Source organism: Sitophilus oryzae, unplaced genomic scaffold, assembly GCF_002938485.1.
Source record: "Sitophilus oryzae breed Bouriz unplaced genomic scaffold, Soryzae_2.0 scaffold_1576_pilon_pilon, whole genome shotgun sequence".
In the NCBI taxonomy this organism is placed as follows: domain Eukaryota; kingdom Metazoa; phylum Arthropoda; class Insecta; order Coleoptera; family Curculionidae; genus Sitophilus; species Sitophilus oryzae.
In genome coordinates, this window is record NW_022146254.1 from 5,062,384 (window position 1) to 5,084,966 (window position 22,583).

General features: G+C 32.7%; 2 protein-coding genes across 2 annotated transcripts in view; one reads left to right on the plus strand and one right to left on the minus strand.

The window, feature by feature from the left end:
• LOC115879275 overlaps positions 1 to 9,081 on the plus strand; it is a 32,952-nt gene extending 23,871 nt beyond the window's left edge. Inside the window, exons 6-8 of the mRNA XM_030895992.1 lie at positions 420 to 578; positions 636 to 797; positions 8,763 to 9,081. Of these exons, the coding sequence (XP_030751852.1) occupies positions 420 to 578; positions 636 to 797; positions 8,763 to 9,014 (573 nt within the window). The 3' untranslated portion in view covers positions 9,015 to 9,081. The remainder of the gene's footprint in view (positions 1 to 419; positions 579 to 635; positions 798 to 8,762) is intronic.
• Positions 9,082 to 13,496: 4,415 nt separating this feature from the next.
• Positions 13,497 to 22,583, minus strand: part of LOC115879479 — a 36,124-nt gene continuing 27,037 nt past the window's right edge. Inside the window, exons 11-13 of the mRNA XM_030896376.1 lie at positions 20,065 to 20,233; positions 15,745 to 15,951; positions 13,497 to 13,838 (exon numbers count right to left, since the gene is read on the minus strand). Of these exons, the coding sequence (XP_030752236.1) occupies positions 13,693 to 13,838; positions 15,745 to 15,951; positions 20,065 to 20,233 (522 nt within the window). The 3' untranslated portion in view covers positions 13,497 to 13,692. The remainder of the gene's footprint in view (positions 13,839 to 15,744; positions 15,952 to 20,064; positions 20,234 to 22,583) is intronic.

Genomic DNA, 22,583 nt, shown 5'->3' on the forward strand with positions numbered 1-22,583 from the left:
ATGGATTTCCCGTTGGACAGATTATACAGGGTGTTTCAAATCGCATGTGCCATCTCTCGTGAGGATATTCCTCACGTAAAAATAAGATTTATTTTTTGTATCAACATATCCGATTCTGCTTTGTTTTGTAGCTGCAGGGGGTTAAAGTTCGGGTTGCCAACTTTCAAAAATAAAAAATAGAGGACGAGAGGGTAAAAAAGAGCCACATGCGAAACATTTTTTGAAACCTAATGTCTAGAATTTACCAAAAACCTATTTTTTCCAAAACCTATTTTTACCAAAAACCTATTTCAAACCTATTTTTATTAATTAAATATTACTATTGGGTTCTGATTTTGTTCTCACTTATTCATACACCTTTCTTCCTATAGAAACAGCAACATTTATAACCGTCTCATTTTAACCGTCTCATTTTATAGGATGCCGTTACAGAGCCTACCCTAAACGCCGAAAAAATGAAAAAATACTTAACAAAAATTGAAGAATTGTCTCCTAACGTTGGAGCTAAAACACGAGTAGTAAAAATAAAAGACGGCCACAGTCAAGAAGTGGAGGCTAAAGAGTATAACAAAAAACACGTAAGTACTGCAATCAAAAGTAACGTTTTTTTTATTTACTTTATATTTCTTATTTAGACAATATCTTCTCCAAACTATAGGCTGTTAACTAATTACCAAAATGGAGTCCAGGGCTACAACGTTCCAGAAAACAAGACAAATGCTGTACTTCATAATTATATTATAACCAATCCCAGCGATCCTGTAAGGAATGTTCAAGTTGTTACATCTGACGTGGTAGTAAGTAAACCAAAAACACCAAAAACTAGAACACACAGTGGAACATTTACTACAAATTTAACAACTTTTTTTAGAAATTAAATATCAATAATTATTTCTTAGAATATTGAGAATTAAATCAACAATAATCGTATTAATTATTGCTATTTATAGTCTAAAAATACCGAGGGGCGTCTCACTGTTGGAATTACATGTACATTTTCAATCTCATTGTTGCCTCTTTACTTTTTGGTTGTCGTTGTTAACTGAGTTTAAAATTCTTCTCCATTGCATTTTATTACACGCTGCTTCCTCCCACTTGTTCTACCTGCTTATCCTCTTTAAGTTTTCGTGTAAAATATACTTGTACCTTTTGAATTGTCCACCCAGTTTCCTCTTACCGTCTACAAGCTCACCGTAAAGAAGAGATTTCGGTAGTCGGTTTTCTTGCATCCTGCATACGTGACCAGCCCATCTTAAGCGGAATTTAGTAATCATGATTTCAGCACTTTCGCAGCTAGCTTTTTCAAGGATCGATACGTTTGAGACATGGTGGTATTTGATTCTTGACAGTTGTCTAAGGTGTCTCTGTTGCAATTTATCTAATGCGTTCATGTGCCGGCGCGGCGGTACGGCATCAGCACCCAGGTTTCGCTTCCATATAACATGGCAGGGATTATTATTGCTCGGTACATTGCAAGTTTCGTTTTTAGGCTCAAGACATGATTGTAGAAAACCCTGTCTTTTAGTTTTCAAGGATATTGGCCTTTTCCGAAATCAAACTGCCGAGGTTATATGCCGAATCTGTTCAACATATAATTCGGCAAACTGCCGAATTATATGTTGAACATCAGACCGCCACGCCGGCCGCGCCTTTGCATCTGTATCTAATGCCTATTCCCCTTTCCTGCAGTTTGCTATCAACTATAATAGAGTTATTGTATTTGTTAGGAAGGGATCGCTCAGTGATCCATGCCATGATGGTGACACTCTAGACTCGTTGTTGTTATGGAAGCTTTTACCTTAGATGCTTTTACACACTGTAGGAAATTTGTTGGGTATTCTGTTATTCTGTTCTTTTGCATAATTGCCCAAAGTGCATCTTTGTTTACACAGTCACAAATTACATATAACAGATGCGAAAGAAAGCGACTGCATCGGAAACCGCTCGGCAAACCCGACACGCCTATTGAGTGGTGTAAATACACCAGTCGTTTAGTCCGGAAACCTATGCTGTATCGTATTCGCTTGCTGGAATGACATAGTGCGTGGTTATATGTTTCTTTTTAAAAACGCGTGTAGGATTTTTGTTGAACTTTTGAACTGTTATTTCTAAGTTTTGGTAATTTGTATATCTTATTTAAAAAGGGATGCAAATGTGTTTATTTATAAGGAAAAAAAAGATATTTATAGTATAAAAAATTAATTTATTTAACAAAATTTAATTAAAAATGTGACAAAATAGTTACCTTTCTATAGGTTCTATCGGACTTTTTTCGACTATATAAATCTTCATTTGTAAACTTTAATACATCAAATATTTTCGATCTAATAAATCATTTAATGATGTAAATAAGAGGAAATTTCTCACATGGTTGGTCAAATTTTATAGTTTTCATTATATCAAACAGCCTCTGAGAAATGTTTTCAACTCAAAATGCCTTTAATTATGTTTGACTACATCATTAAAAAGGGTCTTCAAATACATCAATATGATATTTGTCTAAAATTTGCAAAAGAATCCGAATCTCTGGATAACTCGAAATTATTTACCCATTTAAAAGCCTTTGATCATGAAAGTGAAAAAATTTGTTCATTTTATTTACAGGCTGGAAAAATTATTTATATTAAATTTTGATGAGTTTTGCACTGAAGAAAACATTCAGAGGCTGTTTGATATAATGAAAACTATAGAATTTGACCACACATGTGAGAAATTTCCTCTTATTTACATCATTAAATTATTATTAGATTGAAAATATTTTATGCATTAAGGTTTACAAAAAATAAAGATTTATATAGTCGAAAAAAGTCCGATAGAACCAATAGAAATGTAACTATTTTGTCACATCTTTAATTAAATTTTGTTAAATAAATTAATTTTCTTTATTATAAATATCTTTTTTTTCCTAATCTCCTACGAGCTGATATAATATGACGAGCAATCTATTAAATTACCGTGAGATTAGACAGAAAAGTCCACAGACTTCGAGACATAGGAAAATCAAGTCCATTTAGCGTGTGTCCAAATTTTGACAAGTTTTCAAAAATGACAGTTTTATTTAGACTAACGTTTAATTTCACCTGACTTCTCGGTGAATGATTTCTTTTTATGGGGGTACATAAAATCTAAAATTTACGGCCATAAAGAAATTCAAAACTTGGAGCAGTTAAGGCAGAAAATATTTAATGCCTTTGACACTGTCACCCCTGATATGTTATCCAATGTGAGGAGGGGATTTTATGATCGTTTGGGTTATTGTTTAATGCAAGAGGGAGGCACTTTTGAACAATTTTTGTAATTTTTTAAATTTCATTATCCTGTTTTTTTACTGTTTACCCATTACCTACCTTGACAAACATGGGAAAACGAAGGTCCTTTTCAGGACCACAAATATGTTGATTGAGAAAATTGGTAACTTTTTTTTGGATTAAAAAACAAAAGTTGTTAATATAATACCAATTTAAGAGTGTTTTAGTAGTTTTAATACACACTATGATATAAAATTTATTATTATTATAATGCACATTATTAATACTATTGTTCATTCGAAATGGCATTAAGGCCCAATTGCAACAATGATTTAAATTTTTCTTAAAGATAAGTAGAGCTTAGAATGAGCTGTATTTATATTTACTTTAATATTCACCTTAAATGAGGGAATTTGACTGATACAATTTTTGAATTTGAATTGTTTTTAATGATACTAACAATTTTAGTTCAATTTTTAATAAAATTTATTTAATATTAATAGAAATCCAAGAGATTTGAAACCTCTTTTTAGCGATTTATAACATTCTCAAATGAATTACAGGTGCCCTTATTTTCTATGAAAATCACACAGCTTTTTTCATAGTCGCTGCAGTTGCTATAGCTATAAAAAACTATTTTTTAAGGTGTGAAAATTGCGACACACGCTAAATGGACTTGATTTTTCGTATGTCTCGAAGTCTGTGGACCTTTTTGTATGCCTCGATAACTTATTGGTGCAGATTATTTTCACCCAAACAAATAATAACTCAAACTATACATTGATGCGGATTGTCTATGAACTCTTTCTGAAGGTCACAGAAACCTGAACGCGTAATTCGGTGTTCTTTCGCATCTGTTGTTAATTTGTGACACAGTTGTTATGTCGATGAATGCAACATGAAGTTTACTCCGCTGCTCCTATACTTTTTCTTGTAGTTGGCGGACGGAGAATATGGAATCAACAGTAGCGGGTTGGTGCGAAAGTCCGTTTGCGATTCTGGCAGATTTTTTATAGAAAAAATCCTCCCAGTAAAATTCTCTAATAAATTAGTTGTTTAAGAGGCAGAAATTTTTTTACCAAGAATAAAAATTTCTGTAAAACTCACTTTTCTGTACGAATATAGCCAAATTTCTTGGACACGTTGTACAGGGTGGCGCCTTTCATACGCCACGGAAGCCCCAATAAGAACGACAGTTTGTATTGAAATGAAATTTTGTGCATATATAGGTTAATTCAGAGCACTTTCTAAACATATAGAGAGTTCTACAGGGTGCCCTCAAAAAAAGTTACAGATCAAAGTTGTGTTTTTTGTAATGAAACACCCTATATATTAATTGATTTTCGGATTCTGGGAAAAAAATAAAGGTGAGTTTTATAAGAGAAGTATATGACTAAAATGTAAGGTTTTTGACATATTTAACATTATCTAGAAATAAAGAACACTTTTTAAATTACAATAAAAGCTATCTAAATTGGAATTTACCCGGTATAGCCTGATATGTAGTTAAATTAACTATTGTACTTTAAATCAAATTAAAACTTGATCCAAAAAGTTATACAGGGTGAGACAAAATTCATATTGAACATTGGTCACCTTTAAAAGCATGTTACTCTTTTATTTTAAACACCCAGTATATTATTCCGATATTCAATGGAGAATTCATATCCCTTCAAAATACTATTAAGGTTGCCTACCCCTCAAACAAAGATTTTCCTAGATATTTTTATTTACATCATTTGATCTGAGTAGATCTTTGTTATTTGATAAAATCTAGGTGGCTGTGATATTTCTGACATTACTTCAACATAGCTGTCTAATTAGTCAAACTTCAACAACTAGTTATCATTTTGTGTCAGTTAAAACAAAAAAAAATTCTCAGAAATTTGCCGAAAATGCAAACTGGTAGGATAAGATTAGAGAGAATCGATATGATTCTATTAGTTGGTGAATGCAGTGTGCACAACCAAACCAATTAATAGAATACTTAAATGCTCCTGATTTTATCTAGTCTGGGTTTTTCTTCTATGGGGATATGTTAAAGGCAGTGTTTACAAAACTCGGCCAACTATTGTCAACAACATGAGAGAAATTATTGTAGCTGCTTTTCGAGGTGGAACTCCACATATGCCTTTAAAAATGAAAAGATCATTTTGAAAAGACAATCATTTTATGCAGTTAACAGGAAAGGAAGCATTTTGAGCATTTGATTTCATCTAGCTAATTTTTGTCACATAATTATAGGTTTATATGTAGTTTTAATCATGTAATAATTAAAATATGTTTTAAACGTGTATCTTTTTTTATCTTTGCCGTTAAGTATTTTACTCTACAATTTTCAATTTTTGTTATATTAACAAAAGGTATATCACACAGCCACCGTAGATTTTTCCAAATATTAAAGATCTACTGACGCAAAATCATAAAAATTAAAATATCTAGGAAAATCTTTGTCTGAGGGGTATGCAACCTTAATAATATTTTGAAGATATATTAATTCCCATTGAACACCGGAAAAATATACTGGGTTCCGTTTAAAATAAAGGAGTAACTTGCAAAATCAAAAATGCCCCTCGTAAATTATGTCGTATTTTTTCAGAAAAGAATGCTCAAAAGTTCAGCCACTTATGTAAAACAACCAACTGGGATACTAGCTCTTATGATGTCGACACCGAATTTTCTATTTTCGTAAAAACATTAACCAGTCTAGCGTTCAAATCCTTTCCTCTTAGGCCTATAAAAAATAAGCATAATAAACCTTGGACCACTAAAGGTCTACGCATATCTTCTAAAAACATGCGTTCATTATCTCACTTAAAAAAATTCGCAACAGTCTCTTCTTCCACAATTACGTAAAACTATACAGAAAAATTTATCATAAGACTATAAGAGCCGCTAAGGACCTTTATTATAATAGGAGAATAGTCAATTCTGGTAATGTTGCTAAGGAAACATGGTCTATTGTGAATGAGTTGAGAAACAAAGCTTTTCTTCGTCTAGCAATATCTCTACCTCGCCTGAGAACCTTAACGATTACTTTGTAAATGTAGCGAAAAACTTAACTAATACCATATGTCCTCCTCATGATCCACTTTCTTATCTCTCTAATGATAATGTAAACTTACACAGTTTCTTTTTTTCGCCCGTAGTTCTTGAAGAGCTTCGGAGTACAATTAATACCATCAAAAATAAATCCTCTTCTGGGACCGACGGGCTAACTTTAAAAATGTTTTCGAATCTGCCAGAAAGCACTCTGAATCACCTAACAACTTTAATAAACATGTCGTTCCAAAATGGTGTTTTTCCAAAATGTCTTAAGACGGCAATAATCATTCCTCTGCACAAAGGAGGAGACAAAGATGAAGCTTCTAACTATCGCCCAATTGCACTCCTTCCAACGCTATCTAAGATCATAGAAAGGTTGGTTAAAAGAAGGCTGGTATCTTTTCTGTTTAAGTACGAAATACTTACTGAATATCAATTTGGATTTCTAAGCAACAAGTCCACAAATGACGCTATGTTTTCCCTCCTTAATAAAGTTTACTCCAGCCTAAACAACCATCATTCTACAGCAACAATTTTCTGTGATTTTTCTAAGGCGTTCGATTGTTAATCATAAGATCTTAATTAATAAACTGCAGCACTATGGGTTCAGGGGATCATCTCTCGGATAGTTTAAGTCGTATCTGAGCAACAGAAGTCAACTTGTGAGGGTGGATACCACGTTGTCTTCTAGAAAGCCAATAGAATGTGGAGTACCACAAGGCTCAGTACTAGGCCCTGTTTTGTTTCTTCTTTTTATTAACGACATTGCTAACATAAACATCAGTGGCAAAATATGTCTTTTTGCGGACGACACTAGCTTCACTTGGAGCAACAAGGACATCACGGCACTTCATAGGATTATATCAAATGACTTAATCACCATTAAATCTTGGTGCGATTCGAACCTCCTGAGTCTCAACATTTCTAAAACTAAAGCTTTGTCGTATAAAAACTCGTTGCAGCCTTTTGTACTTAACAACACCACCATTGACGTCGTAAAATCTGTAAAATTTTTAGGCTTGTTGTGGACAATTCTCTGAAATGGGACATACATATCGAAGCTTTGTCGAAAAAATTGAGCTCTGCCTGTTTTGCATTAAGGTCTGTTTCTAAGGAGCTTAACTTGTCAGTGGCTAGAACTGTTTATTATGCACTTTTTGAGTCGCATCTCAGGTATGCCCTTCCATTCTGGGGTACGTGTTGTGCGGCTCAATTTGACCGCATTTTCAAGCTCCAGAAGAGAGCTGTTCGATATTCACTGGGACTAAACAGCAGAATTCATTGCCGGAGCTTTTTTAGAGAATTAAAAATATTGACTCTTCCTTCCTTATTTATATTTGAATCCGTTTGCCTAATAAGTAAACATGTATCAGCTTCTCAAGAAAGGCCAGCTCACACTTATCCACTCAGGAACGCGGAGCAAGATCTTTATCTACCTACCCCACGCTGAGAGTTAGTTAAAAGTTCAATATTATACAACTCGAAAAAAATGCACAATCACCTGCCATTTGAAATCAAATCCATAACATCATTTTTTTCATTTCGCAAAGCATTGAACTCTTATTTACTATACAAGGCTTTCTACGCCGTAAATGAATTATATTTGAATTGAAAATCGAATTTGATCTTGAAACCACTGGTCTAATGTTTGCTATTGCTATATTTACTAATGACATCGAAATTAATTTATTTAGAGGTCATTGATATTTTAACTATAAACTGGCTAAATGTTTTTTGAATATTATTTTAAATTTTTTTTCTTCTTTGACATTGTAAACATTTATAAATGTTTATTTTAACAATAAGACTGACAATATTATTTATATAATGTTTTGTATTATCTTTTGTTTGTTTGTTTGTGTACCTTGTTTTTTTCTACTTTGTTTGTTAGTTTACCTTTGTCTACAAATTGAAAAATTTTTTGACAATAAAGGCATTTATTTATTATTTATTTATTTAAAAGTGACTAATGTTCCATATTAATTTTGTCTCGCACTGTATAACTTTTCGAGTCAAATTTCAATTTGATTTAACATACAATGGGTACTGTAATTAAATATCATGCTATACACATGGTCAACTAAAATTAGGTAGCTGTTATCGAAATTTAAAATTTACTCTTCATTTTCACAAAATGTGAAATATGTCAAAATCCTTAGATTTTAGGTATATGCTTCTTTAATAAAACTCACCTTTATTTTTTTCCTAGAATCCGAAAATTAATTAATATATAGATTATTCCATTAGAAAAAACACAACTTTGATGTGTAACTTTTTTTGGGAACACCCTGTATAATTCCATATATTCTTACAACATGCTTTCAGTTAGCCTACATACGCTGCCAAAATTTCATTTCGATATAAACTACCCTTCTCCTTGGAGGCTACGCGGCGTATGAGAGGAGCCACCCTGTATAGGCATGTAGTCTAATACGAATTATATAAATAAATATAATTTCTTGTTACTAGATAGAGGATCGAAGCAAATCAGATACGTTTCCACCAAAAACTCTGGAAGAAATAGAGAAAATGCTTTCCCAGCTGGTATTCTCCATAGATGATTCTAGTTTGTTTGCCAAATTACTTGTACAGGAACTGGACAAGAAATTCCCAGAGCAAAATCATCAAGCCTTAATCGGTGTAGACACTTTTAATTTAGGTGCAAAGCCGTATGCTCATTTAAAACTGGCTGAAACCAGCGTAGTTGTTTTTATTAAGTAAACAAAATATTCATTTTTATGGAAAAGAAATTAAATTTGTATATTAAAATAAAAATGGTGTATACACAGCTGAAATGTTTCTTCTCACGTCTTTTTCTTAAATATCTATTTTCTAATAGTTCAAATTACTAAAAAACGTTTCCAGAAAATAGCCTAAATAAAACTCGAAAATTTGAAACAAATCACTTCTAAACAATTTTCTAATTGACAGCAGATAAAACCAATATCTATAAATAGTGGTTTAAAAACATAATATCTATATAATATGTTTACAATAAATATTTATTTATAATATTTATTTAATAAAATAATATAATTGACAGTCAAGCAACCGTTACTAACCAGAGTCATTATGATAAAAAAAAATTGGTATGGTCGGCTAATAATAGGCACATAACACATAATGGACTCAATAGCTGTAACCAAGCATTGTTAAAATACATCTGTACTTATGGATAACATGATTCGAATGGACCAAAAGAGACTATCCAAAATACAAGCATGCTATAGAAAATTGAAAAGAACAGAATAATTTTGTGTACCGGGTGCATCTCAAAAGTGGCTCACCCCTATAACTTTTTTAATTTTTCAAATAAAAAAACGACATTTGGTATTTTAGTATACAGGGTGGCCCATCGAAAACGTTCCGCAAGGCATAACGGCCAGGGTAATTTTTTTTCAGAAAATTCAAAAACACGTCAATTTTGTTTGTGAGGGGGACAACTTTTGCTCCAAAAATTATTGCAAAATCTTCAACCCTCTAAGCGGGGGTGTCATCCCCGGATTTTTTTCAAATGGGAAGGGGGGTCAAGTGGTACCGCAGTGAAAAAGACTTTCTATTCTTTATACTTTCCTGCTTCGTTTTTGAAGATCGGTCAAGTCGTTGGGAAAATATGAAGGATTGAAATTTGAAAAGTTTTTTAAACATTTATCAGAGTAAATGATAAGGATAAATTCCTTCGACCAATTTGCTGTTTTTTCTTATTATTTCTAGATGTTTGCAATCGGGTTGCGCAGATATTCAATGAACGCCATCCTGCCAAACACCTTTATGGCAAAATTGTTCGCCAGTTAGTAGAAAAATTTCGCGAAACTGGTTCCGTTATGAATAAAAAGAGGTAGAGGGAAAATCCTGTAGTAAATGAAGCTATGGAGGAATTCGTATTGGGCCAAATTGCCATGGACAGTATTCTAAGTACAAGAAAATTAGCCAATGAGACCGGCGGGAATCGTACAAGTTTCCAAAGGATATTAAAACAACACAAGTTCCACCCGTACAAAATTCAGTTGGTACAAGAACTCAACGAAGACGATTTTGATCGTTTCTTGCAATTTTGTGAAACTATGAGTGAACGAGTGGCGAATGGTAATTTCCTATTTAATGTGTGGTTTTCGGATGAGTGTACTTTCTTCTTGAACGTTGTAGTTAATCGGCACAACTGTCGGTACTGGGATGAGGACAACCCCAGGGTTTTTCGCAATATGCACACACAAAACCCTCAGAAAATGAACGTGTGGGCTGGTATTTTTGGAAATTCTATTGTGGGTCAGTTTAACGATATTGAGAAGAACTTCAACGTACAAGTCACAGAACAGCTATCTAGCAACTGCTGCACCTGGTTCAATAGTTCAACGTTGTGGCAAGAAATAATAAGAAAAAACAGCAAATTGGTCGAATTTATCCTTAATTATCATTTACTCTGATAAATGCTTAAATAAACTTTTAATCCTTCATATTTTCTCAATGACTCGACCCGTTTTCAAAAACGAAGCGGGGAAATATAAAGAATAGAAAGCTCTTTTCATTGCGGGCCACTTGACCCCCCTTTCCATTTGAAAAAAGTTGGGGGATGACACCCCCGCTTAGAGGGTTGAATATTTTGCAGTCATTTTTGAGGCAAAAGTTGTCCCCCTCACAAACAAAATTGACGTGTTTTTGGATTTTTTGAAAAAATAAATACCCTGGCCGTTATGCCTTGCGGAACGTTTTCGATGGGCCACCCTGTATATAACATAAATTAGAATTGATTGGCGTATTCAGTGGTTTTCGGTCATTTCCTGTTTCGCCGGAAATGACTACAACTTTTGATTTTTAAATGGCACCCTCGATAAAAAATGACACTCTGAATAGAATGACATATCATATGTCAATTTCTAACATTTTCGCATATGGTTTATTTAAAATTGCATTATTAAATTGCAATTATTTATTTGTATTATGGGGAAGATGCATACATTTTATTTTTCGCCAGAAACTGTTCAATTTATTAGAATAAATATGTGTAAATGCAAAAAAAAACTTGTTTCTTGAAAGCAGTACCACAATTTTATAAAACGAGCCATTAAAATACTATGGATAACGCAAACGACGCCTCGCGAATTGAAACGATATTCTATTGGTCTGACGTCACCCGCCGTTCTCGTCGACGAGATGACTTGTGTCTAGCCCTAGCAGGCAACTATTAAGCCCGACCAATCACGTTAGAGTTTTTGACAAACACAAATGAATTAACACCCTTCAAATAACCACGCTAACCAACCTGATTGGTCAAGCTTAAAAGTTGACTGCTAGGACTAGAAACTTCTGACGAGATGTCATGGCCAGTAGCAGCTAAACGTGTTCCGTTTATGTACGTATTTAGGTGGCGTACTAAGACAATTTTGTTGCTTTTAGCGTCGATTGAAGGAGCTTTTTATGCTTCTATTGTGCAGTTATTATTTGGGTGTGTTTTGTGTTCTGAAAAGAGACAAAAATATTTGTTTAGTACGTGGAAAAATAAAAGATTGTTTTTTTTACGAAATTATAGGAAATAAATTGAATTTTTTTATCAGTAATGAAAATATCATACAAGGTGTCCCATAAGCAAACGCCAAAATGAAGTTACTTTTTTAAGTGAAACACCCTATATATTTTTGGATTCTTCGGAAATTCCTAGATATTCTAGATTCTAGATATATTTCATGTATCATAGATAACAACGGCATACGGTCGAGTCGGCCGCTGCTGGCACGTATACGTAGACGTAAAGAATCTTTACGTTTCGTAAACAGTTGAAGGTAGGTATAGGAAATTATACACGAAAAATACCTACAATTTTTTGGAACAACTTTTTTTCAGACACCTTGTATAACTAGAATTATTTTTAAATGAGAGTATATGAAAAACCATGCAACTTTTGTATTTAATGTTTTCTTCTTAAACTTGCAGTTAAGGCTGTAGGTGGGTGTCAAAATATAATGAATAACCCTGTACATTCAAACTTCATATACCTATGTAAGACAATATACATAAATATATGATCAAAATGATCTTCATAATAAATCGTAAAAATAGAGGATAATTTAACGTTTGTCTTTTCATCTCTTCTTATGGCCTTGGACCATTTTTTTTTCTGTTTTCGCTCATCCATTACTATTTATAAATATCACAAATTACTAATTATGTATTAATTAACAGAAATAACTAAAATTTTGACTCGGATTCAACAGCGTTTAAAAGCAAACTGTGTAAAATAAACACGCGTCTGGCTGTACTCAACCAGAAGAACGGCGGGTGACGTCCCAGCGGCAAGGCGCGGTAAAGAGCGTTTGCCCGGCCATTTAAATTAACAATATTTAATTATTTTATATTAGAGGCATTTCTTAACCGATATCAAATTTTTTGTTCAATTTGTAATTATATGAACTATTTTTTAAAACCATTATTTAAAAACATGCATTTTCCTCATCCCTCGTTCCATTTGAAAAATTGAGATATGTTAAAAAAACACGATTTAAGCATCTTTTAACTGGCCAGAAGAGGACACTAAAAACATTAGACGATCAAATCCATTTTTCAAAGCGATTAAAAATTAGTGTTTTTAACAAAAAAAAATGCGTGTTTAAAAAACGTGGTGGCCTATGGTTCTCATAAACTATTAGCTAATTTGAAAATACAAAAATACTATCAAATAGCTCTGATAAAGGGACTAAGTGACTATAAGAATGTGCAATTAGTTTTTCGATTTTCTAAAAAGTAACGACAGAAAAAAATAAGATTTATTTTGAAAAAAAAAATCCGTTTTCCTAAAAACTCAGCAATCCTTGAAATTTGTGAAACTTATCTGATAGCATGTTGGCGATTGAACCATCTTCATATCTATTACGGTTACGGTTTCCTAGATACCAATGCTCGTACCCCATATTTGTAGCACCTTGTATACAAAGGTCAAAATTTAAAATAACACTAGTTCAACACAACACAGCAATACCAAAACGCCTTACTTTGAACTCACGCATGTTGAAGCTAAAATGGTTATATAATATATATATATATATATATATATATATATATATATATATATATATATATATATATATATATATATATATATATATATATATATATAGGTACAATTATTAATTAGATATCCAAGTTAAACCTTCAAAAATATCTAAACTAATAAATTCTAATTCAGAAGTCATTGGAACAGAAAAACAAAAATTTGACATAGACAATTTATTAACAGACGTTTTTTTATTCGACAATTTTAAAAGATTTCATTAATAAAAAAGTTGTGTGTAGATATCAAAATATTATGTTGTTTAGGATAATTCGAAAAATTAATAATGAAAGAACTTAACAAAAAGACCACAAATGTTACTAATTTGAAAAACCACTATATATTATTAAGATTTTATCATTTTGTACTACTACTATCACTATTATATACGCCTTCAATGTCGTAAACAGATTCACCGCTCTCCTCTTCTTTTGCTAGTTCTTCTAAGTCAACACTACCAGTTTCGCTGCTACTGGTATCCTCATCTTGCCCTTCTTTATCGTCTAAAATCAGAACAAATCGAATAGAACCAAACACTATTATTTTACAAGATATACAGGGTGGTCCGAACTGTATTCCGGAAACTTCGGCAGCATATTCTGTAGATAAAAATAGGTAAAAAAGTTCTTATAAATGTATGTCCAAAAATTCTTAGTTTCGGAGATACAGGGTGAGTAAGTTTCACTTTTATTTCGATTTTTTCCAAATAATTTCTGAAGTAACGTCAATATTTGGATGAAAATTGGTATCTGGGCGTTTTTTGACATGAGAAATTGAATTTTGATCAATATGACTCCTATTTGTAGGGGGCACCACCTACATGTGTTTTAACTGTTTTGAAGAGTAGTAACTTTTTGTCCGTACCTGTTTAAAACTACTGAGTGAAAAAATATGCATTACCGTGACTTTTTACGTAAAAAATGTCTCTTGTTAAAAATCGCTACGAGTAACCCTTCTCAAGATATTTAGAATGGAAATAGTCAATACATTTCATTATTGACAAAAAATAAACACGTTGAGTAGAGAGTTATTTGACTGAAATAATAAATTAGGAAAATTTTTCTTTTTTTAAATTAATCATAATGTATTAATTATAAATGTATTTCGCATGATAAAACAGTTTCTGTTGAACTTTTGGCACAAAAACATTTCAAATTTATGATTTCAGCCTAATAACTATTTAGTCGACATGTTTATGTCAATGATGATAGGTATTGATGTGTTTCAACTATTTTGAAGCGTAATAACTTTTAATATACAGGGTGGTCCGAACTGTATTCCGCAAACTTCGGCAGCATATTCTGTAGATAAAAATAAGTAAAAAAGTTCGTATAAACGTATGTCCTAAAATGCTTAGTTTCGGAGATACAGGGTGTAGAAGTTTCATTTTTATTTCGATTTCTTCCAAACAATTTCTGAAGTAACGTCAATATTTTTATGAAAATTGGTGTCTGGGAGTTTTTTGACATGAGAAATTTGATTTTGATGTCAATATGACTCCTACTAGTAGAGGGCGCCTCCTACATGTGTTTTAACTGTTTTGAAGCGTAAAAACTTTTTGTCCGTAGCTCTATAAAACTACCGAGCGAAAAAATATACATTTCTGTGGCTTTTTACGTAAAAAATATCTCTTTGTAAAAATCGCTATGAGCAACCGTTCTTAAGATATTTAGAATGGAAATAGTCAATACATGTCATTATTGACGAAAAATAAACACGTTGAGTAGATAGTTATATTTCACTGAAATAATAAATTTAGGAAATTTTTTATTTTTTTAAATTAATCATAAATTTTTCTGTAAAAAATGATGATAAAACAGTTTCTGTTGAACTTTTGGCACAAAAACATTTCAAATTTATGATTTCAGTCTAATAACTATTTAGTCAACATGTTTAATTTATGTCAATGATGACAGGTATTGATAATTTCGATTCCAAATATCTCGAAAACCATTACTCGTAGCGATTTTTACCAAGAGACCTTTTCCACGTAAAAAACGTCATAAATGTATATTTTTTACTCAGTAGTTTTATACAGGTACGGACAAAAAGTTATTACGCTTCAAAACAGTTAAAACACATGTAGGTGGCGCCCTCTACTAGTAGGAGTCATATTGACATCAAAATCAAATTGTCGCATGTCAAAAAACTCCCAGTCACTCAATCTCATGGCAAAACTCCCAGAAACCAATTTTCGTCCAAATATTGACGATACTTCAGAAATTATTTTGAATAAAATCGAAATATAAATGAAACTTCTACACCCTGTATCTCCGAAACTAAGCATTTTAGGACAAACATTTATACGAACTTTTTTACTTATTTTTATCTGCAGAATATGCTACCGAAGTTTCCGGAATACAGTTCGGACCACCCTGTATAGAGTGGATACTACAATACTTAAAATACCTTTATGAGGTGTGGTCAGTTCACTAGTTCTCTCTACCAAAGTGTCCAAACACCTCTGCCAGTAAGCTGCGCAACTTATGGCTTCCGTTAAGGCTTGAAGAGTATCATGGGCGACAACCACGTTCTTTATAAGTTGGTCCTCCAAGCATTTGGGACAACAATTTACAGGCTTACCATGGAAATTTTCTATTATACTATTCGATAAATCTGCAAAAATATAAATACTCTATATAAAAATATAACCAGATTTATTATGTCATTGATGTTTTATGTTAGATATCATCAGAGCTGCTAGTCTTAAGTCATATTTAAAATCAAAATGATTTAAGTCTTAACTCAAGTTCAACATATAGTTCAAATGATTTAAGCATTAAGTCTTTGACTTAAATCATTTTATTTCAAGTCAAGTCATTTTTGTAAAGACTTAAATAAATATAAAGTTATTTAAGTCGTTTTCATGACTTAAGTCTATATTTTTGACTTAAATCATGATGATCTGCAAGTTAAGTCAGTAAAATGACATAAGTCAATATAATTACCCTCAAGACAACCGGAGTTAAGTACCTTTTTTTAAATATTAACATTAATTTTCTTATATAACCAATTAGGGCGATTTTCTTACGAAGTATCATATTAATTTATTGGAACTAAAACGGTTAATTTTCAGGACAAATTCAAACACAAAAATATGTTTTTTTTAATTTAACTGATTTTGTATTTCTTTATATGTATCCACTAGCGTGTACCAGCGACTTCGTTCGCGTCGAATTAATCATTTGTAATGGTGATGATAAAGCAAAGCAAGAATTTCCATAAACATACAAACTGGATAAAATTTTCTGAGAAAAACAAATGGGAAAAAACAATATGGCGATATTATTATATAACTTGGTAATATTTGAGGGGTTTCATCTCGTTGGAATTTGACTTTCGAAAAATCCGTTTGCCAAAAATAAGCTTTTTACGTCAAGCAGTTTAAGCAGAATCGTGATTAAGAAATTACTCAACTTTTTGGAACACCCTGTATGATTTTGTAAAAAATTTCAAAATATGTAAAAAAACCAAATAAATGATGCCTGTCCAAGCGTTTTCCCGAAAGACTAACCGTTTTTTAAATAACAAATATTGTAATATTTGAGGGGCGTTTTCACCCCCTTGGAATTTGAGATTCGAGAAACCCCTCCTTGTCGAACCTCCACACCACACAGTCAATCCGTTTGCCAAAAATCAGCTTTAAACGTCAAGCAGTTTAAGCAGAATCGTGATTTGATGGTCATATTTTATGAAACACCCTGTATAAATTTATAAAAAAATCAAACAAACAAAATAAAATATACGTGTTTAAGAGTTTTTCCGAAAAACTCACCGGTTTTTAAATAAAAAATATTTTAATATTTAAGGGATAGTTTCACCCCCTTAGAATTCGAGTTTCGCAAAATCCCGCCTTATCGAAATCTACTAATCAATGACCAGATTTTTCGAAACACCCTGTATACATTTATAAAAAATCTTAAAATATGTAAAAAACAAAATAAAATATACGTGTTTAAGCGTTTTTTCAGAAACTTGACCGTTTTTTAAATAAAAAATATTATAATATTTGAGGGATGGTTTCACCCTCTTGGAACTGGAATTTCGAAAAATCCCTTCTTATCGAACCTCTACACCCTAGAATCAACCTGTATGCCAAAATTGAGCTTCTTACGTTGAGTGGTTTGAGCAGGATCGTGATTAATCAGTATTTCAGTCACTTAAGGATTTTATATATTAGTATAGATTAGAGATAGATGTCATGGAATACATGTCTATTAAAAAGTGGTGATATGTTTTGATTAGTGATGGGAAAAACCGATAAATTTCAATAATCGAGTACTCGAGTTTCAAGCGATTACAATAACCGAGTGATCGCTCGAGTGAAATATCACTCGTATTTAAAAATACGGTTTTTCACCCGCCACCTGCTGTAAGTACTCGTTAACGCCAAGCGCCAAGCAGTAAGTTGCGTGCGCAGGGCACATATTTTTTCGGTGTTGAATGGCAAGTAGTAAGCGGCGAGCGATTCGCTTGATCGCTTGATTCAGTTTATTTCAAAGCATGTCGCTGTCGGTCGTAAAATTTTGTCTCTCAGATACGCAATGGATAAATATTGTCAAGGTGTATTACTGGTTGCATAACTGCATACTGCTAAAAAAATCGTAACGTGTATTGAGGAACCTGGCGCATTCGCCAGAAAGTCAAGAAAATTATAGAATTCTTTAGAAAAATCTAGAAACAACCGTCAGGGGGTATATAAGGCCCGCGCTTTGACAGTTGGACAAGTTTAAAAGTTTAGAAGTTTAAAGTTTGAAGTTTAAAGTCTAAAGTCTGAAGATAGTCTGAAGTTTGAAAATACCGCGAAATACCGTTAGAGTAATAGTAGTTGCATAATTGTGTTGTAAATAGTATAAGTTGTGTGTACAGAGTGAAACAAATAAATTCGTTAAGTATTTTATCGTGAGTTTAAATAGTGGACCCACGGAATCCGTAACAATATATATACGGCGTCGTATAAATTTGCTACCTGCAATGTATGGAGAAAATTCGCTCGGCTTTTTATCGAATATGTCACATTAAAATCGGATTTCAATTTATTTCATTCTAGGAGCGCTTGCTTTCGTGGCTTGGCACTCGTCAGTTGCATCGCCCGTTCATAATCGAGCGATGTCGGTTATTTCAATAATCGAGTACTCGAGCGAAGTATCGCTCGAGTGATCCCATCACTAGTTTTGATCACTATGTAATATATCGAAGGCATAAGGGCTGGAAGATTTTAAGGTACTCTTCAATATTTCGTTCGTCTTTCGGGCTACGTAACGGAGTCGGGGATTCACTTGAAAGACAACAGACGACTCACTACGCACACGTAACACACTAAATAATCAAAACCGGTTCCGAAAAACTAATGTTTTATTTGCTAGTGATATTGAGAATTGTTTTTTTATTTTGCTGCTTGGCTGCCGCATAAGAGCTTAAAAAGAAATGATGCTGTTAAAAATTTATCATAAAAATATATAAAAATCTGACTTAAGCCTTTTATAAAAGATTAGAAGCTTAAGGCTAGGCTTAAGTCTTATATAAAAAGACTTAAATGCTTAAGTCTTTTCTAAAAAACAAATCTAATAATAACTAAATATTATAAATATAAAGTAATAATAGAATAAAGATTTAAATCACAAACCATTTTGAACAAGACTTAAATTTTAAATCATAAGTCAGCTTTCGAAAAATGGTTTAAAATCAAATGACTTAAGTCATTAAAAAAAGCACTAAACACAATAATAAAAAACGTCGACGGTAGCTCGGGAACTGCTAATGATAGAACTTAACTGGAATAAAATTTTTAAAAAATTTACGTATTTATGAACACATAAATCCAGCAATCCTAAAAATGAATATAAAAGACTTGTAGACAATTATAATAAAAATAACAAGTTTTTACTAAATAGGTAACAAAGCAAAAGTGAAAAATTAGCTATTCAAAAAAGTCACTGATTTGTTTTCTAAGATATTACCTTTAACTAAGGTCCGACCATAGACAAACTAACAAAAGCTTTTGTTAGTTTGTCTATGGGTCCGACCGAGATCTCGGTCTCGTTCTCGGCATAAAAAAGGCAAGACTGCTCACGATCGTCAAATTAGCTTATTTTTGGCACCTATCGATGCGTGGATGAATGAAATACGCGTCCGGAGTCGAAAAAAGAATGGGTCATATCTGATCCATATATGATCTGATCGAATCACGAAGGGGGTTTCCCGGACGGCTGAAGAATCGCCTTTGTATTTCCATGCGTACGTAAACAATGAACAAATGTTAGATGTTAGTGTCTGATTAATGTAAGTTTTATAAATATAACAGAATTGTGCTTTTATATGAATGACTCGTATATCCTACAAATAAGTAAAACTTTTGTGTGTGATAATCGTTCACCTCCATACAGAGTTCTGAAACCAGCAACTTAGACATTTCTAGTCTGCACCACCAAGTGTCCCTAGCAAACAACGATTTAGAAAGAATATGATGTAAGACGGCATAATTTGAAAGGATGCAATGCTGAAAAATTACTTTTTTAGCCTATAACATAGACTAAAAAAGTAATTTTATCAGTATTAGTAATTTTATTGTATTAAATACCAATAAAACCGTTTCTGCATGAAAATAACGTTTTCATTACATTATTATCAGTTTTTTCATATAATAAACTATTAAATAAATATGGCATCGTTCTCGGCCGAGAATTTCTTTTTCTCTCGGTCTCGGTCTCAGGTTCGGTCGGACCTTACCTTTAACATGAGCGCTATATTGTCGCCAGGCTACCACATTCTCTTCAGTCTCTTGAATAAATCTTCTCCAATCGGCTTTGTGCAGCACTTTAGTTTCTCCCGACGGTAATTTCACATCACCTCTGACAATGGAAGCGTATTCTCGGACTTGCTGAATGACAGTACTAATCTAAATTAAATAGTGAAGAATGTTAATTTTACATTACAATAATCACACTCTGTTTTGGACTTAATTAAATCACTATTTTGTGGACTGTATACATTTATTTTCACATTATTTGTGGAAAATACAAGAAGCGTCTACATGCTACAACAACATGTCACACTCACACTGTTGCCAAATTTTATTTTTATATTTAGGCAGCCTTAACACACTCACCGCATACACGGCAAAATATAGGGTTATGTACAGGGTTGTTCACCACATACGACATGCAGTATTGTAGCTTGTAGCTAAACGATTAGATTATTAGAGCTACAATTTAAAAATAATTTTACAAGATACAGAGTGTCCTAAATAAGTAAAAAATATTATAGTATTTTTTAAATGGAAAACCCTGTATATTATTCTATTTTTAGATTCTACGATTGAAATAAAGGTAAATTTGGTTAAGGTTTATCGCACTTAAACCTTGCCGTTTTTGAAATATTTTCAATTTTGTGAAATTGCATTAAAAAATTTAAGGCTTCATTTCTCCACGGGTATCACAGTTTTTAATACTAAATATTTACTGAAGATTATTTATTGTTCAGTTATTATGTTGCAATAACAAAAATTATACTACCTTATACAGAATGTCCAAAAATGTATATTAAATAATTACTAATGGCAAATAAAAATCTAATCGTTTAGCTACAATACTCCGTGTCGTATGTGGTGAAAAACCCTGTATATTTAGGTTGACAAAAATCCAGATTAATTTCCAGAATTTTTTTTCGTATGATTATCCACATATTGTTTTACTTATTTCATTTGTAGGGCTAATTTTAAATATTATAAATTTTTCCATTCAAGTAAAGTAGTCCAAGCGTTAGAGAAAATTGATGCAGTTCACACCTTCGTGCAGCGCAAAAGAGTGTTATACACCCTAAGTATACACCCAGCACAGCCCTTTGATTTTTTTTTCTACTATCAATAATATATGAAAAAAAGCTTGTAATAAACTTAGAAATTCATAATTTAGAAAATATGTCTTCTTAAAAGTGAAAAAATCCTTTCTTGATATTATAGGACTGATATAGAAATTAGTGGGACTTCTTGCAAATAAAGGGCTATTTCAAAAAAAGGGCAGATTTGGGAAAGCTGATTTTTTTATACCTGTATCAACACACATTAGAGATTTTAATTTTATCAAATTAAAAGCGGAACTCCGTGGAACTCATAACTATAACCCATTATTAAAACAAAATTATAAAAAAAATAAACCCAAAATAGTGTGTTTAAAATATATTTTATCTACATTCAAAACAGTTCAAATTTATTATATTGATATTATTTAATTGTACTACATGTCTGTAGCTACTACTACTACTGCCATTACTCGCTGACGAGTATTTGACACGCATCAAAAGACGGTTACGCAAGGCGTTTCCTGTCATGAGCTTAAGAATTGAAAAGCCCGATACGTCATGTTATCTCTCTTCCGCACTTTCAAAAATCTCATTACTTTGTTGCCTCTTTACTTTTTGGTTGTCGTTATTAACTGAATTTACAATTCTCCTCCATTGCGTTCTATTGTGCACTGTTTCCTCCCACTGATGCTGCATACTTATCCACTTTAAGTTTTCATGAACAACATCCTTGTATCTTTTGAGTTTCCGCGGTTTCCTCTTACCCTCTAGAAGTTAACCGTAAAGAATTCGGTAGGTGGTTTTCTTGCATCCTGCATACGAGATTTAGTAATCATGACTTCAGCGCTCTCGCAGCTTGTTTTTTAAGGACTGATACGTTTGAGACATGGTGGTACCATTTGATTCTTAAAAGTTGTCTAAGGTGTCTCTGTTGCAACTTGTTTAATGCGGTCGTGTGCCGGCGGTACGGCACCCAGGTTTCGCTTCCGTATAACATGGTGGGGATTATTACTGCTGGATACACTGCAACTTTCGTTTTTGTGCTCAAGTCATGATTGTAGAAAACCCTGTCTTTTAATTTCCAAAATGCTCTTGAGGCGCTGCTGATTCTGTGCTGAATTTCAGAGTCGATATTTGCCTTTTCCGAAATCAAACTGCCGAGGTAATTAAATTCCGATACATATTCCAATAGTTCCAATAGTTCTTCTCCGATTTTTATAGCGCTGTTATGATTTTCCGGGGGAGTGCACATGATTTTTGTTTTAACGATGTTCAGTTTAAGGCCCAAAGTCTCGTATGCCCAGGTATATGTGTTCAGCATTTCCTGCAATTGCTGTAACGTATTTGCAACTAGAGCGCAGTCATCAGCGTATTGGAGTTCTGTGATGAATTTTATACGTATTTTTGCGCTGAGTCTTTTTATGTTGAACAGACCGCCGTCAAACCTG